General features: G+C 38.6%; 1 protein-coding gene across 1 annotated transcript in view; it reads right to left on the bottom strand.

Moving 5' to 3' along the window:
- Positions 1–17,483, bottom strand: part of BIO1 (adenosylmethionine-8-amino-7-oxononanoate transaminase) — a 106,086-nt gene extending 88,603 nt beyond the window's left edge. Inside the window, exons 1-4 of the mRNA XM_028208807.2 lie at positions 16,523–17,483; positions 15,019–15,189; positions 14,020–14,281; positions 13,716–13,796 (exon numbers count right to left, since the gene is read on the bottom strand). Of these exons, the coding sequence (XP_028064608.2) occupies positions 13,716–13,796; positions 14,020–14,281; positions 15,019–15,189; positions 16,523–17,310 (1,302 nt within the window). The 5' untranslated portion in view covers positions 17,311–17,483. The remainder of the gene's footprint in view (positions 1–13,715; positions 13,797–14,019; positions 14,282–15,018; positions 15,190–16,522) is intronic.
- Positions 17,484–23,366: the final 5,883 nt, after the last annotated feature.

The following is a 23,366-nucleotide window of genomic DNA, read 5'->3' on the forward strand; positions in this document are numbered from 1 at the left end:
TTTCAGCTTTAAGAGTTGATCAATCTGCTCTTTGTTGAAGGGACCTGAATCGGCTTCATTAGCGGTAGGAAAGCCACGATTCTTCTCTCCTTGTTTGCTGCTTTTCCAGTTGACAGGTTTGCCATGGATCTTCCAACACGTTTCGCGTGTATGGCGAGGCTTGTTGCAAAAATCACACCAGACCCGTGGCTTATCATCAAACCTGCGCTGGTAATTTGCAGCCTTGTTGGCCGCAGCATCGCTAATTAAAGCAGAAATTTCAATTGATTCACCAGTACCTTTTTTCTTAAGCATGACGCTCCTTCGGCTCTCTTCCCTTCTGACTTCGGCAAATACTTCGCCAATGGATGGGAGAGGAGGTCTGCCAATAATTCTTCCTCGCACTTCATCGAACTCAATGTTGAGGCCGGCAAGAAACTTGTAAATACGGCTGTCTTCCACAGTTTTCTTGTGGTGGTTGCAGTCGTCAACCGATTTCCATTCGTATGTGTTGAAGATGTCAAGATCCTGCCACAACCTTTTCAATGAATTGAAATATTTGGTGACGGAATCATCTCCTTGACGAATCTCTCCCAACTTCAAAGTTAATTCGAAAACTTGAGATTGATTTCCTAGGTCAGAATACATCTGACTAACATTATCCCACAATTCTTGTGCAGTAGGATAGCACATGTAATTAGAGCTTATATCCTCCTCCATGGAATTGACCAACCATGTCATAACCATGGAGTTTTCAGCGTCCCAACTGTCGAACAGCGGATTATTAACAGCAGGAGCCTTCTTGTCACCAGTGATGTAACCGATCTTTCCTTGCCCACGGATATACATCCGGACAGATTGGTGGTGTTTGGGAACCTAGGTTCCAAATTTTTTTCTCATTTTTTTCATTAAAAGACAAACTTTTTACAAAACCAAAAAAAACACATCCAAACAAAATATCACATCCAACCCTATAATCATTTCACTTTTTCTCTCACAAACATCACATCCAACCACATAAAAACCCAACTATCTTCCCAAACACCAAAAATTTTTTATCCAATAAAAACCTACAACTAAAAAAACCTACATAAAAACCCACTTCCCAAACACCATCATTGTGACCAGCGGAGAAAATTATCACCATTTAGGCGGATGGTGGTGATTTGGACAGAGTGAGAGTTGGACGTTTTCACCGGAATGGCAGCGGCAGGGGTTGAAGTGGTTTCGGACGTGACTTCCGACATGGCTATGACGGTTTTAGGGCTGCTGCGTTTTTTGTTGCTCTGATACCAACTTAGAAAATATGAGGAAGAAGAACTCCGAAAATATGAGGAAGAAGGAATATATTTCTGTTATATTCAAAACTTCTTATTTTACAAGACCAAATGACACTCCTTATATAGGAGATATTACAAACATCATTATAACCCATTATATGCCACTTACATATTATATATTACCACCAACACCACTATCATATTCTATACATGCCACTATCTACCACCAACACCACTATCATATTCTATACATGCCACTATCTACTACCAACACCACTATCATATTCTATACATGCCACTATCTACCACCAACACCACTATCATATTGTATGCATTAACACAAATTTCCAGCAGCGCATCCATACACAAATCTCTCAAAACCTCATTGCCATCACATGTGTGTGTGTTTGGCTCATCCCTACCTCGCTGGATGTGCGCCCACGCCGTCTAGTAAGATTCTCTCTCTCTCATTTATCTACTTTCCAGTTGCTTACATTGAGGACAATGTTGTATTCCAGTTGGGGGGTTAAGGGTTTTTATAAAAACAATTCATGTTTGTACTTGTTGCACTTGATTGCACCACTTTACTTGATATTCACTTTGTGCCAATATGGTAGTGATATAAGCATATGTTAATTGGGAAACACAGTGGACTTGTATGAAAAGGCTTATATGGCAGTGATATAAGCATGTGATGTTTGCACTAGGCGAGTTGTTTGTGTTTGTGGTAGGTATTAATACACTTGTCATGAGTATGTCTTGATTCACATGAATATGTCTTGATTCACATGAATACAAATAATAAATGAGTAGCCTTGATTCTCACCCAAAAAAAAAAAAAAAAAAAAAAAAAAAACACTTGACTTGTTTTGGTTTGTAACCTCTTAAACTCGAGTTATTAAGCCCATAGGGGTCTCTACACCTAGTGCCCTAAAACCGTCTGATTTGGGAGTTATTGGCCAATACTTGCTACATGAGTTAATTAGAAAACTTAAGGGACCTAGACATTGCACGGTTAAAAAAATAATAATAATAATAATAATAATAATATAAAGACTTGTTCGGGTTCGTAGCCTTTTTCAGTTCGAGTTATTAAGCCCGTAGAAGTGTCTTCACACCTAGTGCCCTAAAACCGTCTGGTTTGAGAGTCATTGGCCCAATGCTTGTTACGTAGGTTGATTAGAAAGCTTAATAGATCAGGACATTGCACTGTCTTTCAGTGAAAAAAAAAAAATGATAATCCTGGTTGTAAAAATTGAGTTTTTCTATATATGTTAGGTGTTATTCTGAGTTACACTAGGCTATTATAGTGAACAGTTAACTAGTATGGAGATTGCTAATGATATGTCTTCTAGCATTTACAAATACATGGAACTTAATTTTTGTAATACTGAATTGCAGTCATTGCTTAATAGATTCCTTCATGCTCGTCTGTTGTGCCTTCAATGTCTCATCATGTCTTAATATCACACTGTAGTGGCACATAAGTTGATTGTTGGGTGGAGTAGTGTGGTTAATTGTTGTTGAGCAGATATGAATACGTTGATGTTTGTGGGTATCATTTCTGGAAGCCCTCACGTGGGGTAAACTTGTGGTTGAAAGGCTTGTTGCATATACTAAATGCAATCGTGATTCCTACGAAAATGGCCTAAAGCTATTTTACTTTTCTTATTTCTTTCGTTTTGCTCGAGGAATAGCAAAATGTAAGTTAGGGGATTGTGATGTAGGCCGAAAGGTACCACATGGAGGCCACTTAAGTTACATTTCAATATTTGTTTATTTGGTGGAGATGATGTTTTTTGTGCATTTGTACAGATTTGGCAGGCAACACGCAAATTCAATCAAAAAAGGCGCGAAAGCAAACTTTGTGCAAGGAGCAAAAAATCCCAGCCTACCACCTCATTGCACATGCGGCCCACCACTCGCTCGAACAGCCCACATGGGCACTCGAGTGGCCCACCTAGGGATCCGTGCGAGGAAAATTCAGTCTATTCTGTTGGGAATAAAAGGAAAAAAATAAGCTGCTCAAAGCGTTCAAAATTATTTCAGAGAAAAAGGAGAGAGAGAGGCTAGGGTTTGGAGAACAAAATTGAATAATGTCTCCCATGGTGGTTTCTTCCTCTTCCCACTCCTCCATGAGTGGCAGTTCTTCTAATTTTAGGGTTTTCATGAAACCTTAGCCATGTAAAGGAATTTTTCTCAGGCTTTGATTGTTAAACGATTTGAATAAATGTATGGATGCTTTAGAAGTTTATAATAATTTTCTTTTTCACCTCTTCAAGTGTTTTACTCTCTGTGATTGTTTAATACTTTCCATACATTAGTTTTCTTTGTGTTTATGTTCAAAGTATGAGACGAATCATACTACGAGAGACGGGTCAATGTTTCAAACTTGTAGTTGTGAAATATTAGGTAGTTCAAACCGGAGTGCAATTGATGGCCGATGTTAAGTTCTATTTATGTAGTTAGTGGTAAATTCTTTGCCCTAGTATTTTTCAAAAAATTAGTATCTAAAACCCTAATTTTAATTGTCAATTTAATTTCTCAATTTCATTTAATTCTCGTTTAGTCATAACATTCCTTAACCTTTTTATCAAAATTAATTTAGAAATTTAACAATTAAATTAGTTTAATTTCCCATTAGTCCCTTTGGATCGATACCTGAACTTACCATTATTCTAAGGAATTAGATATAGTTTAGTGTTTATTTTTGGTATGTAAAACGACCCATCACCTCTCCCCAAGGGGAGCCAATGTGTATGACCAAAGAGCAATATTAGGCTTATCTGGATGGTTAGATGCATCTTCAGCGCTCTATGGATTACGCACTGATTTCGCTCAGTCCTGTGAGCACATGTGCATACCTTGCAGACAGATTTTCAGGCCTTTTAGGCGCAATCTCGTCAAGATGCCTACGAGACCCCACACTATGTTGCAAGCTCTCCTTGGTCATTGTCCTCCACCACCTTCTGATGCTTCTGGCCCATGAGCCCTACACATTCTATTTTGTATATTTGTACTTAAATATGAATTTGTGGTGCTGATGGGAACACAATCTAGTGATAGTCTTCTTTTGCATTTATTTGTTTAATTGAGGACAATGTCATTGTAGTCGGGGAGAGGGAGGGGGGGGGGGGGGGGGAGTGCATTTCTATATATGGGGTACACCTTGATTCACACATGAGAATTATGAGCACTGAAACACACTTGATATTTTGCACCACCACAAGTATTGTTTTTCATGACATCTTAGAATATAGCGAGGGGGTGTGCATGATTAACATAATGTGAGCGTGTATAGCAAGGGTCTATTTGACTAGTAGTGATAATTCTACACTTTGTCTTTCACGAGCATAGTTCTGACTAGGTTAATTGCAATATTTGTTATCTAGGATTGTGTTCTTGACTCCTACTGTGACTGATCCTTCAAAGTTAAAAATTAAAAATTAAAAATTAAAATTAAAATTAAAATAAATAAATATATAAATAAAAAGTGACTAGTTTGGATTCGTAACCTTTTTAACTCAAGTTATTAATAACAAGTGACCCTTGCTATCAAGGTTTTAAAAAGCGGCCGCAACCGTTACGTAACGCCGTTACGTAACAGTTTTGGTAATTACTGTTAGCATATTATATTAAGTAATATTATATTAGCCGAAAGATACACTAGGGTCTGTCTGTAATCATTTTATGCACTCAGGGATAGCACTCAGGAATCATCTTGTAATTGCATTTCTTGTAAACCCTAATCTTAATCTATAAATAGGGGGTGATATTCTATCATTCCCCAAGCTGGTTACCCAAGCTTCATGGTATCAGAGCTACACCTCTAGGGTTAGGGTTCAAAACATACCTAGTTGGATCATCTGCTGAGTTGATCTCCTTCAGCCGTCCTCTGCTTCATCTTCGTCCCTCCGCTCGTCTGCTTCGTCTTCATCTTCGTCTGCTCGTCTGCTTCGTCTGCTCGTCTGCTCGTCGTCCTCATCTCCCTCGCCTTCCGTCATCGCCCTCGTCGTCCTCATCTCCCTCGCCTTCGTCACTCTGGTATCTCACACCCTTGATATATATATAAATATATGTATATATATGCTGATATATATTAATATAACCTGATCATATATATTTATATATATAAATACATGTTTATATAAATAAATCAATATATATATATAAAAAACAAAAAAACAAAAAAAAAAAAAAAACAAAAAAACAAAACAAAAAAACAAAACAAAAAATAAAAAAATAAAAAAAAAAGGGGAAAAAAACAAGAAGAAGAATGGTTTCTTAATTTTTTTTTTTTGTTATGTCTTTATAATAGTCATTGTGCCGGTTATCTCACTACCACCTTCCGGGTTTGTGATTATTACTAGTTTTGTTGCGGGTTCGGTAGTATTGTATCCATGACAGATTCCACCAGTGTGTCCCCTTCTTCTCAAACACCAAAGAGTGAGAGTCCCATTCTACCTACTACCATGACTGAGAACCCCAACCCTAGTCTGAAAATCACCACCTCTCTATTTAATGGTCAAAACTACCTAGCATGGTCTCAAAGTTTGACTTTGTTTTTGAAAAGCAGAGGAAAGATGGGGTATATTGATGGCAGGATACAGGCACCTAGTACCACTGACTCAGGTTATGACCAATGGGAGATTACCAACTCTTTGATTATGAGTTGGCTTATCCATTCGATGGTTCCAGAACTTGGTGAGGGCTACTTGTCTATGGAAACCGCCCAGGACATTTGGGAGGCTGTGGCTGTTACCTATTCCCGCAAAGGAAATTTTTCACAGGCATTTGAGTTGCGCCGCGCTATTGAGAGCTCACTTCAGGGGGAGCAAACTGTTCTTCAATACTTCACTTTCCTCACCAACGGCTGGAAACGCCTTGACCACCTGGAAGACTATAAGTCCGTTTGCCCTACTGATTCTATAGGGTACAAAAAGTTCATCGCCCGGGAACGGGTCTTTAAATTTTTGGCCGGCTTAAATGTGGAATATGATCCAGTTAGGGGTCGAGTTTTGAGTATGGATACTCTTCCTTCACTTCAGGAGGCATTTGCCTATGTACAAAATGAGGAGAGTCGCCGGTCTGCCATGATGTCCCCTGTCTCTACTGACCGTTCCGCATTACTGTCTACTCCTCGAGATGGCCTCAGCCTGCCTCTTTCATCTGCTAATAAGGAGTCTATATTCTGTGATTATTGCAAGAAGCCGCGGGCATACTCGTGAGACGTGTTGGAAGCTTCATGGGACTCCATCCGGGGGTCGAGGTGATCGGTCTGGTTCTCGAGGAGGTCGGTCAGGCCAATCTAGAGGACGTGGTTCATATTCCCGGGCTCATCAGTCAAGTACCGTTGATACCCTTGAGTCTAAATCTACTTCTGTTACCCCAACTTCTGATACTGAACTAGAGGATGCTTTGCGCCAATTGTTGGACCGCCGATCTTCTACTGCTCTCAGTACCGCTTCCTCGTCCTTTGCCCGCTCAGGTAACTTAGCATCTTCTCCTTGTGCTTTCCTGTGTCATACATCATTGCCTTGGATTATTGATTCTGGTGCCTCAGATCATATGTCTGGCTCCTCTGATCTTTTCTCTGTCTATAAGCCCTCTTCAGGTCAGGACAAAGTTAGGATTGCCGATGGTACTGTTTCTTCCATTTCTGGAAAAGGTTTAGTCCAAGTCACTCCTACCATACATCTATCTTCTGTTCTCCATGTTCCCAAGTTTTCTGTTAATCTGTTATCTTTAAGTCGTCTTACCCAAGATTTGAATTGTAGTGTGACGTTTTTTCATGATCATTGTCTTTTTCAGGACCTTGTCACGGGGAGGACGATTGGCAGTGGTAGTGCAGAAAATGGTCTCTACTTCCTAGATCAACCGGACAAACTTGCTTATTCTTCCACCACGTCTTCTACTACCCCCGCTGATTTATGGCTGTGGCATCAGCGTCTTGGGCATCCCTCATTTCATTTACTTAAGCATTTATTTCCTTCTAGTTTTGCAAAACATCATGTGTCTGACTTTCTTTGTGAGTCTTGTCAACTTGGAAAACAACATCGAGCTTCTTTTGCTCCCAGTTTGAATAAAAGCTCCGTTCCTTTTTCATTAATACATTCTGATGTTTGGGGTCCCTCTCGTGTTCTGTCTGTGAAAGGTCATTGCTGGTTTGTTACATTTATTGATGATTTTTCTCGTGCTACTTGGGTGTATCTCATGAAAGATAAGAGTGAGGTTTTCTCTGTGTTTCGCACTTTTCATACGATGATTTGTACTCAGTTTGGGGCCACTATCAAAATATTTCGGTCTGATAATGGCGGGGAATACATAGATTCTGGGTTAGGACAATATTTCTCTACTCATGGCATTATCCATCAGACCTCTTGCACCAATACCCCTCAACAAAATGGGGTGGCCGAACGCAAGAATCGGCACCTTCTTGACATGGCTCGGTGTATGTGTTTTTTTATGAATGTACCTCGGCCCTATTGGGGTGACGCTGTTCTCACTGCTGCCCATCTTATTAATCGTCTCCCTACCCAGGTCTTGGACAAACAGGCTCCGCTTCATGTCCTCCTTGGTTCTCCGTCCTTGTTTTCTATTCCTCCCAAAATATTTGGTTGTGTCTGTTTTGTCCATAATCACTCTCCCTCTCGTGGTAAGTTGGATCCTCGCTCCCTCAAGTGTGTTTTCCTTGGTTACTCTCCTACTCAAAAGGGGTATAAATGTTACCACCCTTCTTCTCGTAAGTGGTTTGTGTCCATGGATGTCACTTTCTTTGAATCCCAGTCCTATTTCTTGTCCTCTCCGGTGTCACCGTCCTCATTTCCGGGGGAGCCTTGGTGTGAAGTGAGTCCTGTGCCTCCTATGGAGGAACCAGTTGTTCTTGCACCACCCGCTACTACTGTGCTTCCTATGGAGGAACCAGTTGTTCTTGCACCACCCTCTTCTACTGGGACTCTAGAACCCACTGTCACCAAGAATACGGACGGGCATGTTTATGTCCGGGACATAGACAGAAAACAAGTTAACTGGATACACGGGACCGTTTCTGCTACCCCACTGCCATCTCCTGCCTCTGATGAGAGTCGAGGTAACTTTGAATCTCTCGAGTCCATTGATCTTGATATTCCTATTGCCAAGAGGAAGGGTGTGAGATCTTGTACTCAACATCCTATCTCACAGTTTGTATCATACTCTCATTTGTCATCCTCATACAAAGCGTTTGTGTCCAATATTTCCTCTGTTAGCATTCCTAACCATTTTCAGGATGCTCTTGCTACCTCTGAATGGAAACTAGCCATGATTGAGGAAATGAAAGCACTTAGGAAGAATGGCACTTGGGAATTGACTGAGTTACCTCCGGGCAAACGACCAGTGGGATGTAAATGGGTATATACTGTGAAACACAAAGCAGATGGGTCTATTGAGCGTTACAAGGCAAGACTTGTGGCAAAAGGGTTTACTCAGACATATGGCATTGATTATCAGGAGACCTTCGCACCCGTGGCTAAAATGAATTCAGTCAGAATACTTCTCTCTCTAGCAGCTAATCTGGATTGGCCGCTTTATCAGTTTGATGTCAAGAATGCTTTTCTCCATGGTGACCTCGAAGAAGAAGTATATATGGACATCCCTTCGGGTTTTGAGGATCATCAAACAGAAGGCAAAGTATGCAAACTTCGAAAGTCATTATATGGTCTCAAACAGTCTCCAAGGGCTTGGTTTGAGAGATTTACTCAGGCTATGTTTAAATATGGCTTCAAACAAAGTCAGGCAGATCACACATTGTTTGTGAAACATTCCTCACACGGTAAGACTACAGCACTTATTGTTTATGTAGATGACATAGTTCTTACAAGCAATGATAGTGGGGAAATACCTCTGTTGAAGAAATATTTAGCTAAAGAGTTTGAAATCAAAGACTTGGGCAGCTTGAAGTATTTTCTGGGAATTGAAATTGCTCGCTCTAAAGATGGGATATTTATCTCACAGAGAAAATATGTGCTTGACCTGTTGAAGGAAACTGGGATGCTTGGCTGCAAGGCATGTGCCACCCCCCTGGAACCTAATCAGAAATTCGGGGATGATGAAGGAGGAGAAGTTGTGGATAGGGGGAGCTATCAACGACTAGTGGGTAAGCTCATTTACCTATCTCACTCCCGTCCTGATATTGCTGTTGCTGTCAGTATAGTTAGTCAGTTTATGCATGCTCCTCATCAGATTCACCTTGAGGTTGTCATGAGAATCTTGAGGTACTTGAAGTCTGCTCCTGGTAAGGGTCTGTATTTTTCAAAGTATGATCATCTTCGTGTAGAAGCCTATACAGATGCTGACTGGGCTGGGTCAGTATCTGATAGGAGATCAACTTCAGGGTATTGCACATTTGTTGGCGGCAACCTAGTTACTTGGAGGAGTAAGAAACAGAATGTGGTTGCCAGGTCAAGCGCAGAAGCTGAGTTTAGAGCTATGGCACAAGGTGTGTGTGAACTTTTATGGATCAAATTATTGTTGCGTGATCTAGGTATTGATCAAACGGACTCCATGCGGTTATACTGTGATAATAAGGCCGCCATCAACATCGCTCACAATCCAGTTCAACATGACAGGACAAAACATGTTGAGATTGATCGCCACTTCATTAAGGAGAAACTCACTAGTGGTATCATTTGTACTCCCTTTGTCCAGTCTGGTGAACAACTTGCTGACATTCTCACCAAGGGGATTGGCACTAAACCATTTCATGACATATTAGTCAAGCTGGGCATGAGAGATATCTTCGCACCAGCTTGAGGGGGAGTGTTAGCATATTATATTAGCCGAAAGGTAGCCGAAAGATACACTAGGGTCTGTCTGTAATCATTTTATGCACTCAGGGATAGCACTCAGGAATCATCTTGTAATTGCATTTCTTGTAAACCCTAATCTTAATCTATAAATAGGGGGTGATATTCTATCATTCCCCAAGCTGGTTACCCAAGCTTCAATTACCGCCATCCGTTACTGCCGCTTTTGAGTGTGATTGAGATTCACTGGTGTGTCGGCCGTAGTGGCTGCCGTAGCGGTTGTAACAGTGCTGTAACGGCCGTAACGGCTTGTTACGCACCGTTACGTAACGGTTTTGAACTGCTTCTTTCGAAAAAAAAAAAAAAAAAACTGAAAATGAGGAAAGAGAGGAGGAAAGATGAAAATGGAAGATGGAGGAGTAAGAAATAGAGAGAGAAAAGAGAGAAGATGATGAACATGTTATTGATTTGTTAAAATTGTAAGACCTATACTATTCTATTCAGCTATTATCACTCAACCATTTTGTTTGTATGCGTCTATCTATATATATTGTTTGAAAATCATAATAATAATAATAATAATAATAATAATAATAATAATAATAATAATAATAATAAGTGTGGTCATTATCTATTTATATATATATATATATAGGCTATTATTTATTCTTGTACTTTTGTCATTGTTTAGTGATTGATTTTTTTTGTAAAATATCTAGAAAACATAACACCTATAATTATATATTAATATATTTTTTATACATGTCAATTTTTTTTGATTAGTTTATTTTATTTTTATTTACTAGTTATTCAAAAAGAGAATGAATATTCAAGTGATCCAAACCCTAACAAAAAAAAAATTCTTTATAATTTATTTTTTAATTTTTATATGATTGCATTAGCATGTATAATTTATTTTTTTAAAACTATTCAAATTAAAAGTTGTATATGCTTCCACAAGTATAATAATTAAAAAAATAATTTTTCTAAGTCCAATAAAAAAAATTTTTGTTGCCACAAGCATAATATGGATTTAGGACATATAAAGTCATTACTTATTAAAATAAAATATAAAAAACTCAGTTTATAGTGATTTAAAAATATAAAATATATTGGATCATATTTAAAAACTTACAAAAATTGATCAATATTTATTTTAAAACCCAATAAATATGATTATGGGGAAAAAATATGCGTATTGGTAAATTTTTTTTTAAATTGTGCAAAAAATAAAAAGATTCACGGTTCCGATTACCACAACCGTTACGCTACGGCCTTTACACCCCGCAACCGCAACCGCAACCGCGTCACCACCACCGTTACGGCGACCGTAACCGCTATTCAGAACCCTGCTTGCTATGCACGCTCACATTGAGGTGTTTTCACACCTAGTGCCCTAAAACCATCTGATTTGGGAGTCATTGGCCTAATATTTGTTATACTGGTTAATTAGAAAGCTTAAGGACCTAGACATCGCACGGTCACTGATTAAAAAGATGACTAGTTTGTATTTATAGCCAAGCTCGTTGGGGTGTCTCTACCCCTAATGCCCTAAAGCCATCTGATTTGGGAGTCATTAGCCCAACACTCGCTACATGGGTTAACTAGAAAGCTTAAGAAATCTAGAAATTGCAATCTCTTTCCAAAAAATAAATAAATAAATAAAAAATAACTTTGAAGGTGGGGGGTGTGGGGTTGTGCTATGAGGCTTTAAGAACACTTGATTAGATACTTTGATAATTCACTGATTGTTGAGCTTCACATTACATATGAGGTGCAAATATTACTTTTCAATCTGAATATCTCTCGACGTTTCACATGCTCATATTAATTGATCTATGCATAGCACAAATATTGAATAATCCATGAGATGAAGTCAAATATCTTTCATTAATTGGTGTGAGATATTGGGGAGTGTAACTTCAGCAAATGATTCAAATGTTGTGAATGTTGTGAATGAGGTGTACTGTATATTGAATGTTTGTGGGTATCATTTCTGGAAACCCTCACGAGGCTAAACTCATCCACTTGGGGTAACTTTATGGTTTAAAGGTTTGTTGCATACGCTAAAAGAGCATATAGCTAGATTTTGCCTGGTTTTTCTTTCTTTGTTTCCTTGCTCAAGGACTAGCAAGTTGTAAGTTAGGGGGTGTGATTGAGGCCAAAATGTACATCATTGAGGCCAATAATTGAGATTTCTTTGTTTCCTTGCTCGAAGACTAGCAAGTTGTAAGTTGAGGGTGTGATTAAAGCCAAAATGTACAACATTGAGGCCTATAATTGAGATTTCTTAACCCTCTCCTTGATGTAATTTTGTATATTTTACTAGTGTTTGATGTGAATAAGATTGGACGCATTTGAAGTACAAAACAAAAAAAAAAAAAGAACTTTAACTGAAAATTCATTCCCGCACATGCAGAGGGTCATTTCCCGCACATGCGGCTTCTTATCCTGAAGTCAAAACATTCTGAAAAATCCACACATGCGGAGGATTTTTCCCACACGTGCGATGACATTTCCCGCACGTACGGCCCAAACTCGTTTTGCATGCGTGACTTTGTAGAGAGGGGTTCAAATATTTTTCTAAAGAAAAAAGAGGCTAGGGTTTGGAGAGAAAAAGCTTGGAGCTTCAAGTATGTCTTCCATGGTGACTTCTTCTACCTCTTCTCACTCCTCCATAAGTAGTCTTCTATTTTCTCGGGTTTTGATGAAACCCTAACCATGTAAAGAGATTTTTCTCAGGCTTTGATTGTGTAACAATTTGTGTTTGTGTTCAAAGTATAAGATGAGTCATGCTACAAGAGACTAGTCGTGTTGAAGAGATAAAAAGAAATATTATTATAAACTTCTAAAACATCCATACATTTATTCAAATTGTTAAATGCTTTCCATACATTCGTTTTCTTTGTGTTTGTGTTTGTGTTCGAAGTATGAGATGAGTCATGCTACAAGAGACTAGTCGTGTTGCTACCGTAGTTTAGAGCAAACGACTCGTGCTACTTGAGATGATTCATGCCTGCACATTGATTGCAACAATCCTCTTAGTAGTTCTTGTTCAAAAAAAAAAAAAAGGAACACTGGGTAGTTCTAACCGGATTGCAATTGATGGCCGAAGTTAAATCTTATTCATGTAGCTAGTAGTGAATTCTTTGTCCTAGGATTTTTCAAAGTCAAAAGCTCAAACCCTAATCTTGAATGTCAATTCAATTTCTCAATTTCATTTTAATTCTCATTTAATATTGGGTATATGATACCTAGACTTAGCATTATTTTAAAGAATTTTGGCATAGTTTAGTGTTTATTTTTGGTGTGCCAAACGACCCATGATATACTATCTCTAATATACCCAATCCTTTATCCAATCTAATCTCAAGGTATAACTTATTCCTCATAATACTATCAATAATGTTATTCATATCCAATCCCATAAGAAATTAATTCGACAATCAAACATGCCCATACGTAAAAGAGAAAAAGAAGTTAGAGAGAGAAGGCACTACTAGTAATATCATGCATCCATACCTGTCCCACAATTCATGCTACTAAAAACAAATTGCATGTATCCAAAGACAGAAGAACAAAATATTACTTATTGTATTGTAGCATAATAGATCATAAAGAAAATAGTGAACTTGCAAGAATCTTTGTTAGTGATTAGAAAGAAAAGAATGACCTGTAAAGTATGATCTGGCCCCTGTGTCCACCAACTTGCACAAGCATCAAATTGTTGCATGATGAAATCATGATTTAGTACCTATATTGAAAACAAAAACATGTAATTGAGATGAGCAGGCAATATTAAGATTTCACAAATCATGGAAAATTTGGGGGTAAAAAATGAATATCCGTCGAGGATCAGCGATAACCATTTTTGTCTTTAACAGAAACTAATTTCAGCGAGAACAAATCAAAGAAACATTTGACAATTAAGATTAAAATTTGCTACAAGCCTACAACCAACACAATAATATGTGAACCTTATGAACAGCAAAGTGCTCGCCAAACCGGGAATCTATTACTGTAACAGCTTCTTCAGGTACAAGTTTGTGTTGAGTAAATGGCCACCATAAAATGTTTTGTGCCTTCTTTGGCATGTTACGCAGTCTCTCTATTCTCTCATTAAAAGCAGAAATCATTATTTCCTTGAGAGTATTAAAGACAGTCTGAGCTTCATCAAACCATTCCATCAAGTTGTCTGACATGTCTTGCGGAATAGATGGAAGCACAAGCACAGGGACCCTAAAGAAATAAGTAAAAAGTTATGATAAGCACTAAGGGGGAATAGAATGTCAAAACCAGAAACAAGCATAAGACCAACACAAACACACACATGTAGAGGTTCAGTGATAGTAGAGAAAATATCGGCCTTGTTTGGTTTGATTTTGGGAGAATTTTTTGGGAAATATACTCTACAAACACTTTTTTAAGAATAATCAAACCAAACAGATTTTTCCCAAAAATACTCCCAGAAATGTGTTTGGTTATCCAATTTCCAGGATTACTTTTGAAACATGTTTGTAAAAAAGGCAAACCAAACAAGTTTTTGTACTTTTATCTCAAAAACCACTTTACAAAAAGGCAAATCAAATAAGTTTTTGTACTTTTTATCTCAAAAATTACTCTACAAAAGGCAAACCAAACAAGTTTTTGTACTTTTTTATCTCAAAAACTACTCTACAAAAAAAAACAAAGTCATTTTAGAGATAATATTTGAAAAAAGACAAACCAAACAAGTTTTTGTACTTTTTATCTCAAAAACTACTCTACCAAAAAAAACTAAAATTATTTTAGAGAGAATATTTAGAAAAAGGCAAACCAAACAAGTTTTTGTACTCTTTTATCTCAAAAACTACTCTACAAACACAAACCAAACACACATCATATTCTGCAAATGGCCAACTACAAGACCATGCACCTCTTAAATATAAACAAGAAAGAATTAAGTCCAATAGAATAAACAAAGAGGAACTTGTTACCTATTTCGTAAATAAGACAACAATGGAACCTCATTTTCAAGGCCATGATCTTCAAAAACAACAGCAACAACATCATAACCTCGAAGTTTTAAACTTTCGTAAGCTGAAATTGTTGATGAAATACCACCAAGGTGTCCATCCCCAACAAGAATAGCAGGTAACCGGAAAGGCCTGGTAACATGTTTAAGGACCTGAATCAAAGAGGAAAAATAATAATAATGATATGATTCTGTCAAATTAGACATATTTGTGGCCCAACTTGTATATTTAGGCTTTCACCCATTTGTATCAGCTTGATATGTGTATTTGAGATGTTTATATCAACAGAATACTTTGGTAACAACTATATCAAATTCACAAATTCGTCTGTTCTCCAAAACACTTCAGTGTCTGGATTGCTGTAGTAGAATTGTTACACATTACCATTGGGATCCATTTGTAGGATGCATATATCAAAGATGTGTAGCTGAATTTCAGTTAAGGGGCTAATCAAGGGATGAATTATTACATAAAAAGACATCGCAATGGAGGAAAGTGAATATCAGTTAATCCAAGAACGTTATTTTTTCCATCAAAAACATAAACTCAGCATACAGGATAACATAGAGAGAGGAATATAATTCAAAATAGAGGAAAGCTTCTAAATATTTGGATATTTGGCCAAATATTTTGAAATAGCTTCATAATAATATATAAAAAATTAAATTAAATTAAAAAAAAAACACTATATTGATTTTTAAGGGCCCTTTTGGCTGCGTGAATTACTTTATTTCATAAATTGAATTACAGAGGTTAATTTAAATTTGGGCCGACTCATGACAGATTTTGAATCTCTCATTTTTGAATCTCATGACAGATTTTGCTTCAATTAGTGTAAACGCTAGTGTACCAACTAGCGTTATGCCATTATTATTGACCTCATTTATTATGCAAATTACAAATACCTAAAACCTCTAAAATTATGTCACATCATCGGTTAGTACACTAGTTAGTATATTAATTGGTACATATAGCATTATTCTTTTGAATTAGGTATTCCACATTCTAAAAAAAATCAAGATATACATTTTCCAAGTAAAATTTGTAGATTTTTGAGTTGTTTCATGTTTAGAACCAAATTTTATAACGGTGGGACTACATGTACCAATTAATATACACATTAGTGTACCAACTAGTGTTATGTCATTATTAATGACTCTACCTATTATACAAATTACAAATACCCAAAACCTCTAAAATTACGTCACATCATGTGTTATTATACTAATTAGTACATTAATTAATATCTACAGCATTATTCAATTCATAATCATCTAATTTGTAAATGGCTATTAGCCAGCATGAAAAATGGCCAAATCAGTATTTTTGAGACTCCTAAATGGGCTCTAGACATTTTCACTCCAATTTAAGTTCACCAACATAATTTACAAAATTCAAAATCTTCAAGCTATGCATTACAGGGTGTGACATGAAAATTTTAAAATGCAATAAATTAATCGCATACCGGTACAAGTCACATTGAAAAGAACCGGATGGCCCCGGACTCGCCACACCACCAGCAGTTTCAATCACACTCAAAACACGCACTTTAGGATCACCTGCAAACCCTCCTTCCAAACCAATTCCCAAACTCCTCTTCAATATCCCCAACAACACTGAATCCTCCACCATTGCTCCTTCCCTCTCCGCAGCCAAATGAGCCGAAACCGCCTCTCTCCACCCATACATTGTCTTGCAAATCAATTCTGACGGTTTCACAGTCACCTCCCCAACCTCCCCCTGTAGCTTCATCTCCTCATACCACCCTAAATCCCTAAACCCACTCTCCAATTCCCCACCCTCTTCAGTTTCCATCGCAATTTCACCGCCCAAAAAAGATTGGGCAGCCGAAATTGAGGCCTTGAGGGCATGATTCGAAGCGAAAACAGTGGTCGAGGGCTGGCGGCGGAGAAAGATTTCGGAGAATTTCCGGTATACGAACCGGGAATCGGAGTCGATAGGGAAGCCCGTTTGGACTGGCTTGAGGTAGATGAATTTGGCAGCGGCGGCGGAGGTGGTGGTGGAGGAGAGAGAAAGAGGAGAGAGAAAGGAGGTGGCGATGCCAGCGGAGACAAGGGTTTTGCCGACGCCAGTGTTGGAGCCCCAAATCATGTAAATAGGGTGAGAGAGAGTGTGGTCTAGGGATAGTGATTGGGTTGAGAACAGTCTGTGGAGGCGGCGGAGAGAGGTTTGATCGGAGAGGAAGCGGAGGCGAGTGGTGGTGGTGGTGAAGAGAGCAGAGATTGGGAACATTGTGAAAATGAAAACTAAAGACTGAAGAGCTAAATTAGGGTTTTTAACGGCTACACAACGTTCGATTTTTCTACTGTTTCTTGATATTAACGGCTACAAAACTTCACCTAGGGAAGCTAACAAATACAAGGCTCATCACAACCCAATCATCTCAGCCCAGGCATCTCTTCCTTGGCCTATTAATGGGGGACAAGGGGCAAAGCACAGCAGGGTCCGCCGTGCATGCAACACACACCAATAAAAAAAAAAAAAAAAAAAAATTATATTAAAAAAAAAAAAAAAAAACCATGGGTCAAGTAGGCACGGCAGTGCCAGCAGGCACCCCTTTTCCATTAATGGGGGGTTTTTCTCAAAATAAACCAAAATATCATAAGCTTTTTCCATATTAAGTTAAATTATCATCTTAATTCTCAAACTAAGCTTAGTTTAGACGGAATTCCCAAACTAGTTTAAAGCGCTATTACAAATCACGTTTTCACTGTTTGTAGCAGAAAATTTGTGAAATAGTGAAAACGTGGTTACAAACCACATTTTTACTGTGCTTATTTTGTTTTGTGAAGAAAACGTGGTTCTAAACTACGCTTTCACTGTGCATATTGTTTCCTTAAGAAAACGTGATTCACAATCACGCTTTTCACTGTGCATTTGTTTTGTTAAGAAAACATGATTCACAATCACGCTTTCACTGTTGATAAATGAAAGCGTGGATTGCAACCACGCTTTTACAACTTATATAAAACCCCCAAGCCCCCTCATTTGCAATCATGTTTTTTACACTTACGTGTTTTTCGACTCTCGTTATCGTTCTCCCCTCTGCTCTGCTCTCAGACTCTCACTCTCGCTCTCGCGCTCCCTCTGCTCTCAGACTCTTTCTCTGCTCTCACTCTCTCTCTCTGTCCGTGGGTTGCTCTCTCTCGTTGGTATGGCATCTATCTCTCATTGTCGCATTTGAATTTTATGTGTTTACTATGTTTGTGAAAATGTGAATGTGTGGTTTTGAATTGGTCAAAAATTGTTGTGGTTTTGAATTGTGAAAATTTTGTATGGTTTTTAATTGAATGTGAAATCATAAATTATGAAATTAGAAATTAGGGTTATAAAATCATAAATGTGTTAGGGTTTTGAATTATGAAATGTGTGGTTAAATGTGTTAGGGTTTTGAATTATGAAATGTGTTAGGGTTTTAAATGTGTAGTTATGAAATTATGAAATTATAAAATGTTAGGGTTTTGAATTGTGAAATCAGAAATTATGCTCGTGGTTTCAGAAATTAGGGTTTTGAATTTTGATCGTGTCTATATTTTTTGCATTGTGAATCCTGTCTATATTTTTTGAAATTAGGGTTTGGAATTTTGAATTGTGAATAAACCAACCTATATTTGTTGAATTGGAAATTTTATTTTTTGCTTGTTAATAAAAGGAATTTTTTTTAATTAAGAATAAAATTATGAGAATTGAAATCCATATAATTGAGAATTGTTAATGTCATATTATGAAATTCATATAATTGATAATTGAAATTCATATAACCGCTGATGCTTCTAGTTTATGAGAATTGGTAATTGAAATATATTTTTAATATCATTAAAAATTATTATTTGTCTTAATGATTTATTAAGACAAAAATTTATTATAAATGGAATAATCATTTATTATTATAACGGAATAATGATTCTAGATGGGAGACTAAAAAATGACCGTTTTTATGTCATTCTATCTCATTTCAATGACTAAATAAAACAAAAGGTATAAAATGACTAATTAAGTAATCAATCTTAGAGTTTGATACATTTCTTATACATATTATAATTGTTGTTTTAGATATATTTTATAAATTATATATTTCTATTCGTAAATCAAAACATATCGGGTAAATTACACTCACATCTTTGAAGATAATATCTTACAAATTTAACATAATCACACCGACCTCTTTAGACCGAGTTGAGTTCCACACGAACTTTTTCCAAAATGTTCACAGACTTGGGCTGAGCTCTTAGACAGGCTAGGAAGGACATTGCTTCAACATCATCCAGGTATTAGATCATCTCTATTAAAAAGAGAAAAAATATTTACAAACTTTGTTGAATTGAGAGGAAGAAAAACAAAAGATTCTGAAAAAAGTCAAGTGTATAAAAAGTGAGGATTTGAGGGTATTAGTGAAGGATGAGGATATTATGTAAAGGTGAAAATGTTATTTTGAGAAAATGTTAAATGAAAAACATTTAGAAACTTTAGGAGAGAAATATGATAGCATTGATGGAACTAGAGAGTGTAAGTTTTGTCATGTAATAAAGGAGTTTGAAGTGGAATTTATATTGAAGAGGATGAAATTAGGTAAGGCATTGGGATTGGATTGTATTCTTATTGTTGACATTGAAAATGCTTAGCTCTTGGTTAACAAAATTATTTGATAAGATTCTAATGATTAAGAAAATGTATGATGAGTGGAGAAAAAGTATATTTGTACCTATATATAAAAATAAAGGAAATATCTAAAATTGCAACAATTATAGATGTGTTGATGATTCATAAAATGAATGTGATAGAGGGTAATTGTTAGTTAATTAGTTTGGATTTATGCTAGGCCAATCAATTGTGGAAACCATATATTTACTAAGTAGATTAATGAAAACATGAAAAGAGAAGAGGGGTTTTCATATAGTTTTTATAGATTTAGAAAAAAAACCTTACGATACGTTGCTTAGAGACATAATATAGTGGGTGTTAGAGGGAAAAAAAATGTAACCAATGAGTATATTGATGTGATAAAAATATGTATAATGAGGTTGTGACTACAGTTAGTTCATCTGTTGGAGAAGCTAGTGAATTTTCAATCATTGTAGGACCTATACCAAAGGTAAGCTGTGAGTCCTTACCTATTTGCCATAGTCATTGAGAGGGTAATTTATGTATATAAATTGGGCCGAGTTGGGTGTTGGGCCGAGATAGGTCCAAATACGAAAGACACTGGATACACCGGTCAAAAGGAGTACTACGGTTAGTTCGGTTGTCAGATTTGGCTTGGGGGTAGCTCGATTGCGGCATATTACGGATTAGCCCGGTCATCTCCTCTAACCAGAGTAAGAGAACTTTAGGGAAGTTTGAGTTAGTTCGGCGTGACACTTCTATGGATAGCTCGGTCTTAGCATTCGCAGCCGGGATAGAAGCAAGGAAGGGAAGAGCCGAACTGGCAGTCAGATCGGCCATACCTGCCTGTATAGTATGGTAGTGTTATTCTGGTCGTATGGTAGTTCGGCCATAGTAAAAACCATCCCACTTGGTTTAAGCAGTGGGGGGTATTAAAGGATAAGCATTATCCTACAGGAGTATGAATCCTAGGAGGACTCTACATGGAGGAGTAGAAGTCCTACTAGGATTGTGTCACACGAAACCTATAAAAGCTCACAAATATCACCTTTGGAGAGGTAACACACAACTTTGCTTTCTGAATTCACAGAGCTTTGTCTATTTGTCAAGTTTGCTGACTTAGGCATCGGAGAGGTTTCCGGCACACACCCGCCGGCTAGCTCACGTTTGTGTTTTCAAGAGATAAGGCGACGTCGTACGGAGGAGCGTAGACTTGGTCAACAGGATTATACGAGAAGGTATATTTCTTTCTCGTACAATTGGCGCCGTCTGTGGGAATAACAGACAGAACAAAACCTCTTGATTAAAGCTTCTTCCCTTTACAATCAATGGCACACATTGAAGAATTGCCGCAGTCCGCCATCGACGGCCTAACTCCAGATGGAGGCGCAAGGCGAGAAGGATTACCTTCTGTCCCTCCCATGGCGGACTTGGAGCCCCAACGACATAACTCCAGGAGGGATGCTAGGGGGAGGTGGACTAACAGCCCCCGTCACTCTCATTCGCAAAGTCCTGATAGGCAAAGGCGGAGGATTGACCCTCAAGCTTTGGAAGATTGCGTAAAAGAGCAAGATGAATTGATAAGAAAGATGGCGGCGGACATGGAGGCCTTGAAACGCCAGATGAAGAAAAAAGAAGTGGCGACAGGAGAGGGGCGCAAAAACAAGACGCCCCCTCGCCACTCAGAAAATCGTAGCAGAAATACCATACCCTCGCAAGGAGAGAGCAGAAGCCTCAGGATAGGCTATACTCAATCCTAGTCTTCCAGAACTCGTCACTCCAGTCTGAGAGGACGAGATCTGAAAGATCATACACTGAAGGAAGCACATATTGGCCCTCACATTCGCATCAAACCAGATCCAGACAAACGGAGTTACCCAGATCATCCGACTTACGAACCGTGCTCGAAGAAAAAGCACGATGCAAGGAGGATGCTAGGGCACGGGATCCACACAGAATTTCTGCTTTACAGCGGTTGGCTCCTCAGACGCATGGAAGCGTCGAGGTTGGAATGCCAATACCGCGCCCTGCTTACGAACCAACGGACAAAGCACTAGCAAGGTTGCTGACATCGTCGTTTGTTCCAGCGATTGAAAACGTGCCCCTACCATCAGGCTTCCTTCAGCCGAAACTCACTACATATGAAGGGAAGACGGACCCGTACTCACACTTAAGCCACTTTCGCCAAGTCATGGTCGTTTACAGGCGAAACGAGGCCTTAATGTGCGTACTCTTCCCATCTAGCCTTGGCGACCTAGGCTTGACTTGGTTCGAGAAACTTCCTGAGGGCAGCATAGCCTCCTGGGCGCAATTGGCAGAAACGTTCATAACAAGGTTCCGAACAAACACTAAAACCCCGGTGGAGATCGACCAGCTACTCTCCATCGACATGGGCGATAAAGAGACCCTTAAATCCTACAATAGTCGCTACTAGGAGACATTCAATTAGATTGGGGACTGCCCCACCAATCTCGCCATTGCACAATATAAAAGAGGCCTTCTAGTCGGGAACAGACTAAGGGGCTCAATCACCATGACACCACCCCTCACCATGGAAGCCCTGATGGAAAGAGTGCATCAGCATATCAGGGTAGAAGACCTCTGCAAAGGTCAACACAGTAGATCGAAGTAACAGAAACGGACGTGGCAGACGAGATAACGGAGAAGACTCGGATAAAAGATGGTTAAGAATCCGTACTGCCATAACCACGGTGTTCAAGAAACCGATATATCGGATTCTTAGCGAAATAAGAGATGAGCCTTTCGTCAAGTGGCCATCCAAATTGGGGGAAGCGCAGAAGGACTATGACGAAAGATCACGATGCACCTTCTATAAAGAAAAGGGACACCGCACTGAGAATTGCACACCATTGAGACAACACCTGGAGGAGTTAGTGGCAGCAGGCCACTTGGATAAGTACATTGAAGGAGGGACGCAGCCAGCCCCCCAGGACCATAATAACCACCCTAACGGAATGCCAATTGGCGCCCCGCCTCAAGGCATTATCAATGTGATACATGGAGTTTTTGAACCTGAGCGTGTATGCGAGCTCAGGGGATCAATCAAAAAGGCTGAGCACTTTAGAGAGGTGCTAAGTGCCCAACCTGCCATCAAGAAGGGGAAGACAGAGGCAACAAACGTCATGTCTTTTTCGGAAAAAGACTTGGATCGAATATACTGTCCTCACAATGATGCCCTAGTCGTCACTCTCCGAGTCAAGGATTTTGACGTCAAGCGGATTCTGATTGACCAGGGTAGTTCATGTGAAATCATGTATTACGAAACATTTAAACAATTAAAACTGCAAGACAAAGACTTGGCGCCTGCTGTATCACTCCTAATTGGATTCAACTCTATGCCAGAATGGCCCGTCGGCAAAATAATTTTTCCAGTTAGAGCAGAAAGCGTGACGAAACAAGTGGAGTTCTGGGTATTAAAGGTCCCCTCCACTTACAACATCATCTTGGACAGAACATGGCTGCATGCCATGCGATCGGTGGCGTCATCCTACCACCAAGTGATGTGGTTTCCCAACGACACCGATATAATTGAAGAAGTCTATGGAGATCAGATCATGTCAAAGCAATGTTTCGTCACGGTGAATGGCAGTCGCGCTGCCAAAGGATACGTTCATTCGGTAGAAGAACCTGAAAGCAACGAACTATTCGCGGATGTCGGCAAAGAG

The sequence above is a fragment of the Camellia sinensis genome, chromosome 4, assembly GCF_055761805.1.
Source record: "Camellia sinensis isolate YWXY chromosome 4, ASM5576180v1, whole genome shotgun sequence".
Classification (NCBI taxonomy): Eukaryota; Viridiplantae; Streptophyta; class Magnoliopsida; order Ericales; family Theaceae; genus Camellia; species Camellia sinensis.